Below are 15,153 nucleotides of genomic sequence, written 5' to 3' on the forward strand. Positions count from 1 at the left end.
CGGTCTCCCTCAACACGCAGAGGGCCATAACTGACCAACAATCCTCCAAATCAAATCACTCATAGCGGTTTGTGGAACATTGCTGTGTGCAAATTGGCTGTCGCTAAACAATGTAGTTTCTGGCCCGTGGGCCTCTCGCGCTGTTTATCTAACGTTACTGTGGTCGGAACGGTCAGTACATGTGGGAAATGGGCTTTGCTCAACTCAGAGGCCACGCTGTTGCGATTGTCTGTGTCTCCCTCTGTCCATGTATTTGTGAATGTCTCTATATGTGTGTCTCTATGAATTTGTGTATCTCTATGCGTCTGTCTGTGTTTGTATCTCTATGCATGTGCATTAGTGTCTCTGTTTATGAGTGTCATTATGCAAGTGTCTCTCTCTCAGTGCTTGTGAGTGTCTCTATGTGAGTGTGTCTCCTTGTGTGTGTGTCTCTGTGCGCTACTGGCCCTGAGACTCCTGTAGCCCCGCAGTCAAGACGCTGGTCCTGAGTTTCTGTTTCTTGGCCTGCGCTGGTGTCTTTCATACCTTTCTCGAAAACTAATTTCACCTCCTGCCTGAAATGACTCCCGCAAAAGCCACTGTCGTTTCCTCTCCCCCAGGGTCTCAGACCAGCCTCTGATAACTCATCCACTGGTTACATAAAGATTAATGTGTTGTGTGCATATAAAGATTGCTGTGTGGCTGTTGCCGAGAAACCTTGTAACAGAGGTTGCTTTTCTGTGGCTCGGCCGGCGACTCCAGTGCCAGCTGCAGAAATCACTTTTGCAAATAAAAGAAAGGACAATGTGATGTTGTAGAAAACAATCAGCGATTTAATGCGACTGACTGATAACACAGGGCGCTTGTGGGTTTAAACGGTTCCTTGTAAAGCGGAACAGAAACGAATGGTGTAACCAGCTCATACACAGTATCAGTATCACTGACATGACAGTCGCTGTGCAAATCCAAGCACAACCAAGGTGAGCTCAAGCCCTTCCATACGATTGACGCATCTCTCTCCTTGTAACAGGGGGTAACACGAGCGCGCCCGTGCTGTGGCTCGGTTATGACACCAGGAGACCATGACATTTCCTGAACCTTGCAAGTGCACACTGCGGAGACCAACAGAGCTTCCCTGCTTCGCCACACGCCTCTCTCTGTAAATCATTTTAACCTTTATATTTCTTTTATACAATTTATCTACGATCTGACAGCAGAAATCAGCCTCAAGGCTGGGCCCGGTTGTGTAGAGCTTAAGAGAGAAAGAGATCTGTCCCACACCACACCTGCTCACTCCTCCCAGGCCGGTGGTGTGGGGTGGGGGGGTGGGGGCGCGGGGTAGGTATGAAGAGATTGAAAACACGAGTTTTCAGCAGGAAGGGATGAGACTCAGAGTCAGTGACACATCATAGATGGGGGCTGCACATAACGCATCAGCCACTGCCACCGGACAGGGGTGTGTGTATGTGTGAGCTCTCTCTGCCAGGGGACAGGTGTGTATTTGAGCTCTCTCTGCCAGAGGACAGGTGTGTATTTGTGTGTGTGAGCTCGCTCTACCAGGGGACAGCTGTGTATGTGGGCTCTCTCTGCCAGAGGATAGGTGTGTGTGTGTGAGCTCTCTCTTCCAGGGGACAGGTGTGTGTGTGTGTCTATATATGAGCTCTCTCTGCCAGGGGACAGGTGTGCGTGTGGTTGTACAAATCATGAACTTTAAAAAGCAAAAGTGACGACCGCACACCAGCCTACACAGGCCATCGCTCCCTATGGCTCACACACACCCTCTACATCAGGGATACAAAGAGGGAGTAAAACAAGGGGAGGTGAGGGAGTAAAACAAGGGGGGAACGGGGGAAACAAGGGGTAAAACAAGGGGCGGGGTTGATGAGCAGCTCCAGGACGCCATCATTGGAGGTTACAGAAAGTCAGAACTTGGCAGTCGAGGGGCCAAAGAGTCAGAAATACTCGCTGGCTCTGGGCCGGGCTCGGCGGGGGCCACACTGGGGCGAGGGGGAGGCCAGGGCCTTCAGCACCCCGCACCGCGGCTTCTGCTGGGGGTCAAACGCCACGCGGGATGTACCCTCGGGGCTCACTAGCAGGCTCCTGTCCGTCCGCTTGAACTCTGCTCAAGAGAAGATAACACAGCTTTGAAGCCATCTTACGCACTCACTCCCAACTCAGCCGCAACCAGCACTTCCCAGGCAATAACACTAGTCACCGGTTGGGGAGGGGGAGGACACACTAACACTAGCCACTGGGGGGGGGGACCACTAACACTAGTTACGGGCGGGGGGGGGGGGCACTAACACTAGTCACGGGGGGGCCACTAACACTAATCATTGAGGGAGCACTAACAGCGGTCACTGGGGGGGCATTAACACTATTCACTGGGGTGGGGGAGGCACTAACACTAGTCACTTGGGGGGCACTAATACTAACAATGTGGAGTGGGCAGTGTGGGGGGAGTGTGTGTGGGGGGTTGGGGCAGTGTATGTGGGGGGTGAGGGGGCAGTGTGTATGAGGAGTGAGGGGCAGTGTGTGTGGGGGTGAGGGGCAGTGTGTATGAGGAGGAGGGGCAGTGTGTGTGGGGGGTGAGGGGGCAGTGTGTGTGGGGGGTGGGGGGGCAGTGTGTGTGGGGGTTGGGGGGGCAGTGTGTGTGGGGGTTGGGGGGGCAGTGTGTATGGGGTGTGGGGCAGTGTATGGGGGGTGGAGGGGTTCAGTGTGTGTGTGGGGGTTGGAGGGGGGCAGTGTGTGTGGGGGATGGGGGGGCAAGGTGTGTGGGGGCAGTGTGTGGGGGGGGCAGTGTGTGTAGCGTGAGGGGGCAGTGTGTGGGGGGTGAGGGGGCAGTGTGTGTGGGGGGGTGGGGGGGCAGTGTGTGTGGGGGTTGGGGGGCAGTGTGTATGGGGTGTGGGGCAGTGTATGGGGGGTGGAGGGGTTCAGTGTGTGTGTGGGGTTGGAGGGGGGCAGTGTGTGTGGGGGATGGGGGGCAAGGTGTGTGGGGCAGTGTGTGTGGGGGGGCAGTGTGTGTGGCGTGAGGGGGCAGTGTGTGGGGGGTGAGGGGGCAGTGTGTGTGAGGAGTGAGGGGGCAGTGTGTGTGGGGGGTGAAGGGCAGTGTGTGTGGGGGGTGGAGGGGGTCAGTGCGTGTGTGGGGGGTTCAGTGTGTGTGGGGGGTGGGGAGGGGCGGTTTGTGTTGGGGTGGCAGTGTGTGTGTGTGTGTGGGGAGGGGGGGGGGAGAGACCTTACCTGCCATTGTATTGTTTTTCAATCCGAAACGAACCTTCTTGTTGCTAGAAGACGAGACTGTAACCTGCAACGCGTGATAAACAGGATGAGGGGGAGGAAGGGAGCTAGGGGGAGACAGGGAGGGCAAGAGGGTGTGGGGAGGGGGGTGGGGGGAGAAACGAGAGAGAGGAGGGCAGGTGAGAAGGAGCGAGAGAGAGGGGGGGGGTGGGAGGGCGAGAGGGAGGGCAAGAGGGAGATGATGGTGAGGAAGGGAGCGTGAAGGAGGGAGAGTGTGAGTGAGGTAGGGAGGAGACCATGGTTACCTTGTGCCCAGGCTGGGTGGTGTGGTTGGCGCCTTGCGCTCTCCTTAGGAACAAGGACCTGGGTATGGCCGCGCTCTGGAGCGTCACAAAGTCGCTGTCTGGTGTCGGGGTCTGTGCCTTCCTCATGGGGTCTCCCTGCAAACAGTAAACCCGGTGAGCACCTGGTAGGCACCCCCTCGTCCTGGCGTATGGTGTCAGGGACACGAGGGGGTGGCGGGGGGAGAGCGGGGTGGGAGGGTTTTGTGCGCGGTGCGGTGTGTGTGGGCTCGGGTACTGTGGGTGGTGGGGGTGAGGTGGCTGGGCTCATGCGCTGTGTGGTTGGGGGGGGCTGGGCTCATGCGCTGTGTGTGTGTGGGGGTGGGGATGGGAGGCTGGGCTCTAGCTGTCGACACTCACGTTGCTTTGGGGTTTCAGCTTCTTGGCCCCGCGGGTGCCAAGTGGCGGTGCTCTCCGCTTCCCGGGGCCGGCAGCGAGCGCCAGCGATGACACTTTCCTCTTGCTTTTCAACTTCTTGTGGTGAAGCTTAGCTTTGGGGCCGTGTTGCTGTGGGGCTGGGGGCTGCGGGGCTGGGGGCTGCGGGGCTGGGGACTGCGGGCTCTGCTCTGAGGCTCCGGCCAGAATGTTGCCGTTCAGCAGCACAGCCTTCGCCTTCTGCTTCTTCTTTCTCCTCTTCACGACGAGGGTTTGGGTTTCCACCTGCACCGAGTCCTGGTGCCCAGACGCCTCAGCGGGTGACTGCGTGCTCTCCGCCCCGATGACCTTTGCTGTTGCTGCTGTTGTTATTGTGAGCGTTTCAGGGCGCTGCTCCGTCCCGTGTCCGCCAGGCACCGCTGCCACCACCACCTCTGCTCCATCACTTGCTCTCCTCACTATTCTCTGCTTCTTTTTCTTTCTCCGGACAGCCGCTGGTTGTTTGGGGGCTGCAGACTCCTCCACTCGCTCCTCGCGGGGCTGAGGGCTGTCCACTTCCTGAACATCTTCTTCTTTCCTTTCTTCTACAGAGCAAAAAGGGTCAATTTCAGTCCCGTGGTTTTGCGGAACTCTGAAGGCTCCCCTTAGGCGGTGGGTGGGGAAAGAGAATTACACATCGACTATAATTAGCATTTATGTAACGTCTGAGTGCTTTACAAAGGCAGGAGTTGACACTGAGGAGGAGACCATTGGCGCAGTCAAAGAAGCAGGTTTTTAAAGACCAGATTTGGATAGACAAGTCTATTGGATGGAGATGAGAGCAAGGGAGAGGTCAGAGATATAGAATGTGAAAGCTCAGCCATTGACAGTGGCATGGGAAGCTGGAGTTGTGCAGTATGCTAGAGACAGCTGCAGGGAGGGGAGGGGGAGATATAGCGAGGGGCTAGGGAGTAATAGGTGAAACAGTTGAGACTTCGCCAAAAGGGAATGAACCATCACACTCATATTTAACCTCCAGGACCCCGCCACTTCAATACGGTGTACCGTTTAAGATTTAATTCAGTAGAAAATGAAGAGGGGAGAATGCTACACAGCCTGACTGCCAATAGCTCCCTGGTTCATACAGAGAGATTGATGACCAGACCAGAGGCTGCCACCTGCACACAGAACATGGTGATTGTGGGAACAGTTTTAGTCACTCACTCCATGGCTGTTTGTGGGACATTGCTGTGCGCTAAATTTGCCTACAAATTACACAGTCACTACACTTCACAGTGAATCCTATGGAATGCTCGAGACCTCCTCCTACGTGAAAGGCATTGTGTCAAATGCAAGAATTATTTTATCATCGTAAACATTGGTTGAGTTGAAGAATTGTATAGAATGTCTTAACCAGCTGAGGTTAATCCGAGACTGGTAGCGTGGTCATACTCAATAGACCTTGTGGATAGAGTCGAGAGCGGTGTCAATGTGACAATTTACAATTGTGGTAATGATTTGCAATGCTGTCAATGGGGCAATGAGCTGCAGTGTACACACATTGCGAGCAGCACAGAGCCCGTGCAAACATTACTTTTTCGTTGCCGCTCTTCCGCTGCCGCCTTCCGCTTCTTCCTCTTCCTCCACTCAAAATCCTCCTCGTCGTCCTCATCTGTGGAGAGCTCCGCAGAGAGCGCGTCGTGTGGGAAGATTCCTGCACAAGACAGAGTTAGAAATGCATCGCCAGGCACCCTCACACTTTCCCATTCCATGGCTTCAACCATGCTTTCTCTGTACTCTACGGCTAAGTTGCTTATAGAAGCTGCCCCTTTTAGGGTGAGGTCAGCGACAGAGGTTAGAGATAGAGTAAAGCTCTACACTGTCCATCCCTCTAAACTGTCCATCCACATTCCCAGATCAGGGTTAGAGACAGAGTAAAGCTCCCTCTACACTGTCCACCCACACTGCCAAGTCAGTGACAGCACAACACAGTGAAGCTCTGTTAGTCACAAGAAGAGCAAAAAGTGAGTTTAGGAGAACTTTCTTTTTAACTCAAGAGTTGTTGGGTGTGGAACTACTAAGTTAGGTGCAGAGGCAAAATCCATGTAGGTTTCAAGAGGGAAGTGGACAGATAATATGAAGGATAGAAGCTTAAGAGTCGAGGGCATCCTGAAAGTGGATCCAGTTAAAAAAAAATGCAACTCAAAACTAGATATGTGGAACAAACCAGGACTAGAGAAAGGCCAAGGGCAGCAATGTCCACAATCTCACCTTCAGCCAAATCCTTGAATCTGAGGAGAGAGGGAGAGAGCGCGCCAGTGAGTATCAGCAAGCGAAACGAGAGACAAACACAGAAGTTGTCTCACCAACTATAGTGAGAGACTAACACAGGAGCTGTCACACCAGCCTCAAAGAAACACTTAACACAGAAGCTGCCACACCAGCTATAGTGAGAGACTTAACACAGGAGTTGTCTCACCAGCTATAGTGAGAGACTAACACAGGAGCTGTCACATCAGCCTCAATGAGAGACTAACACAGGAAGTGTGACACCAGCCACAGTGAGAGATTAACACAGGAGCTGACACACAAAGGAGCTATCACACCAGCTATAGTGACAGACTAACACAGGCGTTGTCACACCAGCCACAGTGAGACTAACACTAGCCACCGCGCTGTCAAATGCTGCACTCACTTCTTCACCAGTTTGTAGAGGCGCTTCCGGTTCGCAGCTGCTGTCTTGCTCTTGCTTGCGAGCTCAAAGAGGCGGCCAGCTATCGCTGTGTAGTCAAACTGCAGGGAAAACACAGGCAGCAGGGGGTCACTGCTAAGTTCCACAACATCCAACAAGCCCCCACACCACTTCCACCCTACACCTGGGAACATTCAACATACCACCCGCCTACGCAGGGCTAAGCCCCACCCACCCCGAAACAGGGATAACTCCCACCCACGCCGGCACAGGGCTAACCCCCACCCATCCACCCCGATACAGGGCTCACCCCGACACAGGGCTAACCCCCACCCATCCAGACAGAGGGTTAACCCCCCACCCCACCCAACCCAGCACAGGGCTAACCCCCACCCACCCCTACACAGGTCTAACCCACAACCAAAAGAATAAATGGCCCCGTGTGTGAAACGAGCAGGATTTAAAGTTAAATAACTCTTAGTCGAGAGTCACTCACTGTTCGGACTGAGATACGCTCTATACTCTTCACCTATTAAACACACAGAATGAAGTCTTCTCACCTGAAGGACAGGTCCTACATCTTCGTCTGACGGCAGATCCAAATTTTCCTCCTCGTCTTCCCCACGGTCAAGCGGGGACTTTGCTCCCATTGTCACCGAGCCTAGATGCAAATATACAGGTGAGTCCAGCCAGTCAGCACAGGAGAAGCAGCAGAATAAATCCAACACATCAAATGACTGTGTTTCCAGCTCAATCTGGGATGAGCTCTGTGCACTGACTGACTACCGGGATTGCCTACATCCCTGCCATTCACAGCATAGAGACCAGGAAAACAGGAAAGGTCTTGAACTAGACATTGAAACAGACACGAGGAGATGGGCGGGGGAGGGGTCACTAATTGCAGGTGGTGTGGCTCACACTCAGACTCCGCCAGCTCCTCTCGTGCCCCGTTGATGTGCTTCGCTGCTGATTTGCCCAGCACGGGCTCGTCTAGATCGCTGTCAGAAGCTTGGTCCTCACTGGAGTCGTCGACCCCCTCACTGCGCTCCAGCTCCTTCATTAGGTCTTCCACAGCAAATGGTGCCTGGTCCACAATCAGCTCGAAGATCCCATGTGTGATGGAGTGCAGCAGGACCCGGCTGAGTGGTGAATAAACAAGAGAGGTCAGTGTGTGTAGCAGTGTCCGCCGTCACAGCAACACCCACCCCGGAAAAACCTGTTCCCACCAAAAGCAGAGAGAAAAGACAGCGGACGCCCTACTTACTCTTTGGTTTTGGCCGCAATGCAACAAAAAGGATCAATAAACTTCAAGTTCTGTTCCGCAGACAACTGCAGGAAGAAAGGAGTCAAAGTCAGTGAAACCCCCCACACAGACACACAGGAGAAGAAGTTGACCACCCCTCCCACCCCAGGGAGAGTCAGCCTCACAGACCTCCACCCTGAGATGCATGTTAGATAGGCCACCTGGGTGTGGTGGTAGGCCGCCTGGGTGGGGGTGGGCTGGCCGGATGCCTGGTGGGGGTGGGCCGGCCGGATGCCTGGTGGGGGTGGGCCGGCTGGGTGTCTGGGGTCGGTGGGCAGGCCGGGTCCCGGGGGGGGGGGGGGGGGGCTCGGCTGGCCGGGTGCCGGTGGGGGGGGGTGGGCCAGCCAGGTGCCTGGTGGGGGTGGGCTGGCCGGTTGCCTGGGGGTGTGGGTTGGCAGGGTGTCTGGTGGGGGTGGGCTGGCCGGGTGTCTGGTGGGGATGGGCTGGCTGGGTGTCTGGGGGCGGTGGGCAGGTCGGGTGCCTGGGGGGGCTGGGCTGGCTGGGTACCTGGGGGGGGTGTGGGCTGGCCGGGTGCCTGGGGTGAGGTTGGCAGGGTGCCTGGGGTGACGTTGGCAGGGTGCCTGGGGTGAGGTTGGCAGGGTGCCTGGGGTGAGGTTGGCAGGGTGCTTGGGGTGAGGTTGGCAGGGTGCCTGGGGTGAGGTTGGCAGGGTGCTTGGGGTGAAGTTGGCAGGGTGCTTGGGGTGAAGTTGGCAGGGTGCCTGGGGTGAGGTTGACAGGGTGCCTGGGGTGAGGTTGGCAGGGTGTGTGGGAATAGTGAGGGTGTGGTACAGGGTGTGTGGGGAGGCCAGGGTTGTGCACTGTGTTACCTCCTGTGCACCCACAGTGGCCAGCTCCTCCAGGTAGATGTCAATGAAATGATAGCGGACGCCATTGGGTGCAGAGTTACCGGCTGGATTCAGCACCTCCGCTGTCAGACAGTCCAGAAAGCGGCTGACGAGACTGGAACCAAAGAAAGAGAGATTAATCTGGAGCCTGGCACCATCAGCACTGTGTCTCGATCTCTTCCCCCAGCACTGCACTGTGACCTTAAAAGTCCAGAAACGGGAACTGAATCCACACCTTTCTGACTCGGAAGGTGAGGCAGCCACCAAATGAACCAGTCTGACATCACTATTGATGCCCCCCATCCACCCCTCTACCTCCTTGACCTCCTGAACCTCTCCGCCGCGTTCGACGCAGTCGATCACACCATCCATCTCCACCGCCTTTCCTCCGTCATCCACCTCAGTGGGACCGCACTCGCCTGGTTCGAGTTCTACATCACAAACCGCCAGCAGTACGTCTGCACAAATGGCTTCTCCTCCCGCTCTCACCCGCTGAAACCCTGGTCCATGCCTTTGTCACCTCTCGGCTGGACTACTCCAACGCCCTCTTCGCCGGTCTCCCATCCACTACCATCCAAAAAATCCAAATCATTCAAAACTTTGCCGCCTACCTTCTCACCTGCATGAAACTCCGCTCCCCGATCACCCCAGTCCTTGCCATACTGCACTGGCTGCTTATCCCAGAGAGGATCGATTTTAAGATCCTCACTCTCGTATTCAAGTCCCTGCACTCCTCTGCACCCCCCTACCTCTCTGACCTCCTCTCTCCTCAAAACAGTACCCATTGCCCTCATTGCTCCGGGTCTGGCCTCCTCCTCGTCCCCCCGCTCCACCCTCGGCGGCCGTGCCTTCAGCCACTATGTCCCGAGGCTCTGGAACTGCCTTCCTCACTCCCTTCGTCTCGCTCCCTCCCTTCCCATTTTCAGGTCTTTGCTGAAGACCTTTCTTTTCGACCGCGCCTTTGGTCACCTTCCCCCCCTCCCCCCTGGCTCGGTCCCGGGATCCGTTACTGTAAAGCGCTCTGAGACGCCGTCCGGCGTGGCGGGCGCTATATATAAATCCAAGTTGTTGTTGTTGTTGCTGTTGACATTCACTGTCTATTGCACAAAAAATATTTAGCACTAAAATTCCTACCGTGCGGGTGAATTTTTCAGGCTACGTGTTAAAACCCAGGCAACCTGCAAGAGGGCAGCGTGCAGATGGGTTAGCCCAGCCTCGGGCAGAATAAATGATGCACGGATCACTCACCTGTCCTCCCAGCCGCTGCTCCGGACCTCCTGGAGAAACTGCCGCAGGACCTGGCGGATGAGCTAAACAGCAAAGCCACAGTTAGTGGGAGGGAAGAGCGCCACCTTGTGGACTTCCTCGTGCCAAGCAATTTGCTGTAACTTTCCGTGCGAGCTACGAGAAACACTTTGGGGAAAGCTGCATAGACAATCTTCAGTGTGTTCTGGTGCTGTTTCGCTGGAAGGCGTATGGCCGAGCTTGTGTCAGTTATTAGTAGGAGTCCTGCAACTCAGAGGTTAGAGCGCTCGCCTCGCAAGCGAGAGACCTGTGTTTCATTTCCGGCCAGGGCGAAACCTTGGGCAAGTTTCCTTACTCTATACGCCTGATAATAATCCCTCAAGAAAAAAACAAGAATAACATTGGTCATTTCAATCCATGACTGTTTGTGGGACACTGCTGTGCGCAAGTAGCTACTGCGTTTTGCCCACAAGTATACAGTCAATTCACTTTACAGTATATTCCACTTTACAGTGGAGTCCTGTAGCTCAGTAGTTAGAGCAGTTGCCTTGCAAGTGAGAGACCTGAGTTCAATTCCAGGCAGAGGGCGAAACCTCGGGCAAGTTTCCTTACTCCACACAGAGCCTAATAATAATCCCTCCAGAACCAAAAACAATAATAAATTGGTCATTTTCAATCTACGACTGTTTGTGGGACATTGCGGTGCGCAATTGGCTGCCGCGTTCGCCCACAAATATACAGTCAATTCACTTTACACTGTGTTCTGTGAAGCGCTTTGGGACGTCCTCCCGACGTGAAAAGCGCTATATCAAATGCAAGGATTATTATTATTATTATTATATCCCGTGAAGCGCTTTGAGACAGATACCTGGTTAACCAAAATAAATGTGGAACTCACTCTTGGAAGTTGTGTTTAAAGCAAAAAGTATCAAGCACTTAAAAAGAAACTTGATGCATACATGAGGGAGAAAGGGATAGAGGAGTGTAGGAGAGGGGAATAGAGGGGTGTAGGAGTGGGGAATAGAAGGATGTAGCGGTCAAACACCGGCACAGAATGATTTGGCTGAATGACCTGTTCCCATGCTGTAACAGTCGGTGTATATTTCTAGCAGGAAAGGGGGGTAAGGGCTACAGGTGTGAGGTACTCAAGGCTCCTGTTAATCCTGCAGATCAATGCCCTAACGGGTAGAATGGTTCTAGCTGGACAAGCAGCGAGAAGCTTGCCAAGCAGCACTATCAATGGCAAGCTATGAGGTTTTAGCTGAGTAGACTGCAGCAGTGTGAGATCCACAACAAACAAATGTGTTACTAGGACGAGGGTTGGGGCTCAGGGTGAATCCTCACCGTGTAAAACTTATCCAGCCGAAGGCGGTCGATTCCATTCCACTCTCGGTTCATGGTCTGACAGAAGGTCTCCATGAACAGGAACTCTGAAGCAGAGACAGGCAAGATTAAAGGCTTGTGCACTCGGTGGTGCAGATCATGTCAGCTGTGAACAAGCGTTGCGCTTATATCAATAATCATTACCCGACAACACACACATCATCAGTAAGTTAGAGAAAATAAACACTGAGGGTCTTGATCCCAGAATTCACATTTGGCGGATCGCGGGCAGGTGAAATACCGCTTGCACTCTCTGAGTCCATGTTTGAGTTGAAGCGTGTCAGCACCCACACTCCTGGGTTACTGATGCCTAATGGTTCCATTACAAATACTGCAAATTAGACTCAATCACCACTAGTTATCGGTAGCTAGACATGATCATTAGTTACACTCACAGATCACAGGCTCACTGCTCCTTACAGTAACGGACCGTAACACAGGATAGCAGAGGCAGGCTTCTCAAGTCCCACCCCACCCACCCACACACACATACACCTGGCAAGTGGAAGCTCTCCCCACACCACCCCTCTCACACACACACACACACACACACATAGCAGCTCAATAACACTCCAAAGCCATCAGGAGCTGCGCACAGCGAACTTACTGGCATCCAGGTTCTGGAATGCATGCACAAGCTGTGCAATGTTTTTTGCCAATTGTTCCTGGAACACAAGAGCAGAAGAGGTTTGGTGAGCTTCACAAATAGTCATTTCAAACCTAACCCCATGCTCCTGATAGGATTAAACTACCAGAGCGGAGCCAGAACATGAGGCCCCAACTCACGCAGCACCAAGACACACACTTACACACAGCACTTGATACAATACAATACAAAATTACATTTCACTTTCTGGAATTACATAAGCAGGATGCGTCCCTCCAAGTGAAAGAGTGCGCATTCTGCTCCAACAATCTATCTCGGGAATTTCCATGTACAGGTGGGATGCATGGAATTTTCAGCTTGGTTTGGATACTCTTAAGCACGGTGATTGGGTTGGATTCTGATCTCCGGTTTACCAAAAAAAACACTTAGCCTCTCGACTGTTCTCTCTGTTAAACATCCAGAACTAGACATACACACCGTGAATGACAACCCCCACTTACACACCCAACACACACCAACAACAAATTGCAATTTATGCAGCGGCTTTCACATCGGGAGGATATTTTAGGGCTCTAGGAAGGGAAGGGGTTGCACTTAAGCCAGGGTTGGAATCAAGAAGGGTGTAGGTAGGAAGACCGAAGGCAGGATGGAAAAGGTCTTGAAAGAGGAAAAGGAGCGGTCGAGGCGGCATGGCCAGTGCCCGCCAAGTGGAGGAGGCACATAAGTTGGAAAAGGTTTAGTAGGTCGCAGAGATAGGGAGGAACAAGACCATGAAGGACTTAAGTGAGGATTAGGACCTTCAACTTTACTCTCTGGGGACGGGGAGCGAAGGATGAGGGCGATCAGCTCACGGAGCTTACTGCGGGATAGGCCACAAGCTGCAGAGTTCTGAATAATCTGCAGCCTTGGGAAGGAAGAGCTTGGAAGTCCAGTGAGCAGGGAGTTGGTGCAGTCAAACCTGGATGTACTATGTAAGTCATACACACCTAGCACACGCAGGCCTGAAACGCATATATATCCAGGACCAGACTCTCACATCCCCAACTCACGCTACCAGAGAGAGCCTTGCACAAGATTACACGTGGAGCAGATGTTGGCTGAATGGCATTGCAAGGATCCCACACAAAGGCTTAAACTAAATGACAGGATTTCAGGCTGACCTGTAGGAGGGGCTTGTCCTGCATCCACATGCAGTAGAAGATTCCCTTCCATATCTTCAGTAGCTCCTCTCGAGTGAAGCCAACTGTAAAATAATGCCTTTTAGTATTCAGGGTATGATTCTGACATCTGTCATTCCTCCCACTGGTGTTGCTTTGACTCAGGATAACCTGGGTGGGGGGGTTACCAGGGTGGGGGGGGGTCACCGGGGGTGGAGGGGGGAGTCAGGGGTTACCGGGGTGGGGGGGGGGCCGGGGTTACCGGGGTGGGTTGGGGCGTCGGTGGTTACCAATGTGTGGAGGGGTTAGGGTTCCCAGGGTGGGGAGGGGTCAGGGGTTACCAGTGTGGGGGAGTCAGGGGTTACCGGTGGGGGGTTACCGGGGTGGGGATCAGGGGTTACCGGGGTGGGGATCAGGGATTACCGGGGTGGGGATCAGGGATTACCGGGGTGGGGGGGGTGGGGATCAAGGGTTACCGGGGTGGGGGGGGGATCAAGGGTTACCGGGGTGGGGGGGGGGGGATCAAGGGTTACCGGGGTGGGGGGGGGATCAAGGGTTACCGGGGTGGGGGGGGGGGGGATCAAGGGTTACCGGGGTGGGGTATCAGGGATTACCGGGGTGGGGGGGTGGTGGGGATCAGGGGTTACCGGGGTGGGAGGGGGTGTGGGGGGGGGGATCAGGGGTTACCGGGGTGGGGGGGATCAGGGGTTACCGGGGTGGGGGGGGTGGTGGGGATCAGGGGTTACCGGGGTGGGGGGTGGGGATCAGGGGTTACCGGGGTGGGGTGGGGGATCAGGGGTTACCGGGGTGGGGGATCAGGGGTTACCGGGGTGGGGGGGGGGGTGGGGATCAGGGGTTACCGGGGTGGGTGGGGGGGTTGGGGATCAGGGGTTACCGGGGTGGGGGGCGGGATCAGGGATTACCGGGGTGTGGGGCGGGGGGGGGTGGGGATCAAGGGTTACCGGGGTCGGGGTGGGGGACCAGGGATTACCGGGATGGGGGGGGGGGGGGATCAGGGGTTACCGGGGTGGGGGGGGTGGTGGGGATCAGGGGTTACCGGGGTGGGGGGGGGGTGGGGATCAGGGATTACCGGGATGGGGGGGGGGGGATCAGGGGTTACCGGGGTGGGGGGGGGTGGGGATCAAGGGTTACCGGGGTGGGGGTGGGGGACCAGGGATTACCGGGATGGGGGGGGGGGATCAGGGGTTACCGGGGTGGGGGGGGGGTGTGGGGGGGGATCAGGGGTTACCGGGGTGGGGGGGAATCAGGGCCAATCTTAGTCCCATTCTGAATACCACTAAACCCCGAGACCCTCAAAACACTCATCTCTGAGATCTGCTCCTCCCCCCACACAAAGATTCCCCCTTCCTCCTCCTCCTCCTCCTCCCACCACCACCACTCCTCCTCCTCCTCCCCGCCCAGGGCTGCCCCCGCTCCACGGGCCGGCGCTGCCGTACAAAACCCACGTGTGCGTGGGAGCCGAGGCCCTGTGCGCCAGGTCCCCGTGGAGGGGGGTGGGGGAGGGGGTGGGGCGGGGCGGAGGCAGACAGACAGACCGACAGCCACGCAGACAGGCGGGGCCGAGGTTACCTGAGGACGGCTGCGAGCGGGCGCTGAGGTAGCGGCGGAGTTTGCTGAGCGCCCGGTCCCGGCAGCGCTTCTCGTTGGACGCGAGTCTCTGCGCGAACTGCAGCTCCGCGGCCGCGGCCGCCGCCATCTTCTTCTCGCCGGGAACTCTGGGAAGGAGGGCGGGCAGGCAGGAAGGGGGCGGGGCGGCCGCCCCGCGCCTGCGCACGTCGACCGAAGCGTGGAGTAGGCGGGGCGGGCGGGGGGATGGGTGGGGGTGTACTGGTTCCCATGGCAACCGGTGATCACCGGCCCCGCCCCCTCCACCATCACCACCACCGCCATCATCACCCAAACCCATCCGAAGCCGCCACAGGTAATAATAATAATAATAATAATAATCCTTGCATTTGATATAGCGCTTTTCACGTCGGGAGGACGTCC

At 55.6% G+C, this 15,153-nt stretch overlaps 1 protein-coding gene across 1 annotated transcript; it reads right to left on the reverse strand.

Moving 5' to 3' along the window:
* Positions 1-789: 789 nt before the first annotated feature.
* Positions 790-14,866, reverse strand: LOC103185196 (ribosomal RNA processing protein 1 homolog A). The gene is made up of 16 exons (XM_042334447.1): positions 14,734-14,866; positions 13,147-13,229; positions 11,987-12,044; positions 11,341-11,426; positions 10,000-10,061; positions 8,734-8,866; positions 7,868-7,932; positions 7,522-7,742; positions 7,164-7,264; positions 6,607-6,704; positions 6,183-6,202; positions 5,506-5,625; positions 3,918-4,516; positions 3,522-3,656; positions 3,220-3,283; positions 790-2,098 (listed from the first exon to the last, which is right to left on the reverse strand). The coding sequence occupies exons 1-16, from the start codon at positions 14,858-14,860 to the stop codon at positions 1,932-1,934; spliced, it is 2,139 nt and encodes a 712-aa protein (XP_042190381.1). The 5' UTR covers positions 14,861-14,866; the 3' UTR covers positions 790-1,931.
* Positions 14,867-15,153: the final 287 nt, after the last annotated feature.

Source organism: Callorhinchus milii, unplaced genomic scaffold (assembly GCF_018977255.1).
Source record: "Callorhinchus milii isolate IMCB2004 unplaced genomic scaffold, IMCB_Cmil_1.0 Scaffold4, whole genome shotgun sequence".
Classification (NCBI taxonomy): domain Eukaryota; kingdom Metazoa; phylum Chordata; class Chondrichthyes; order Chimaeriformes; family Callorhinchidae; genus Callorhinchus; species Callorhinchus milii.

What these genes read in the sequence shown, in the direction of transcription:
- LOC103185196 (XM_042334447.1), bottom strand. Translation starts at nt 14,860, where the DNA reads ATGGCGGCGGCCGCGGCCGCGGAGCTGCAGTTCGCGCAGAGACTCGCG. An exon ending in CCGCTCGCAGCCGTCCTCAG is followed by an intron (nt 13,230 to 14,733) that starts GTAACCTCGGCC and finishes ATTATTTTACAG; the next exon opens with TTGGCTTCACTCGAGAGGAG. An exon ending in GGCTGGATAAGTTTTACACG is followed by an intron (nt 10,062 to 11,340) that starts GTGAGGATTCAC and finishes TTTGCTGTTTAG; the next exon opens with CTCATCCGCCAGGTCCTGCG.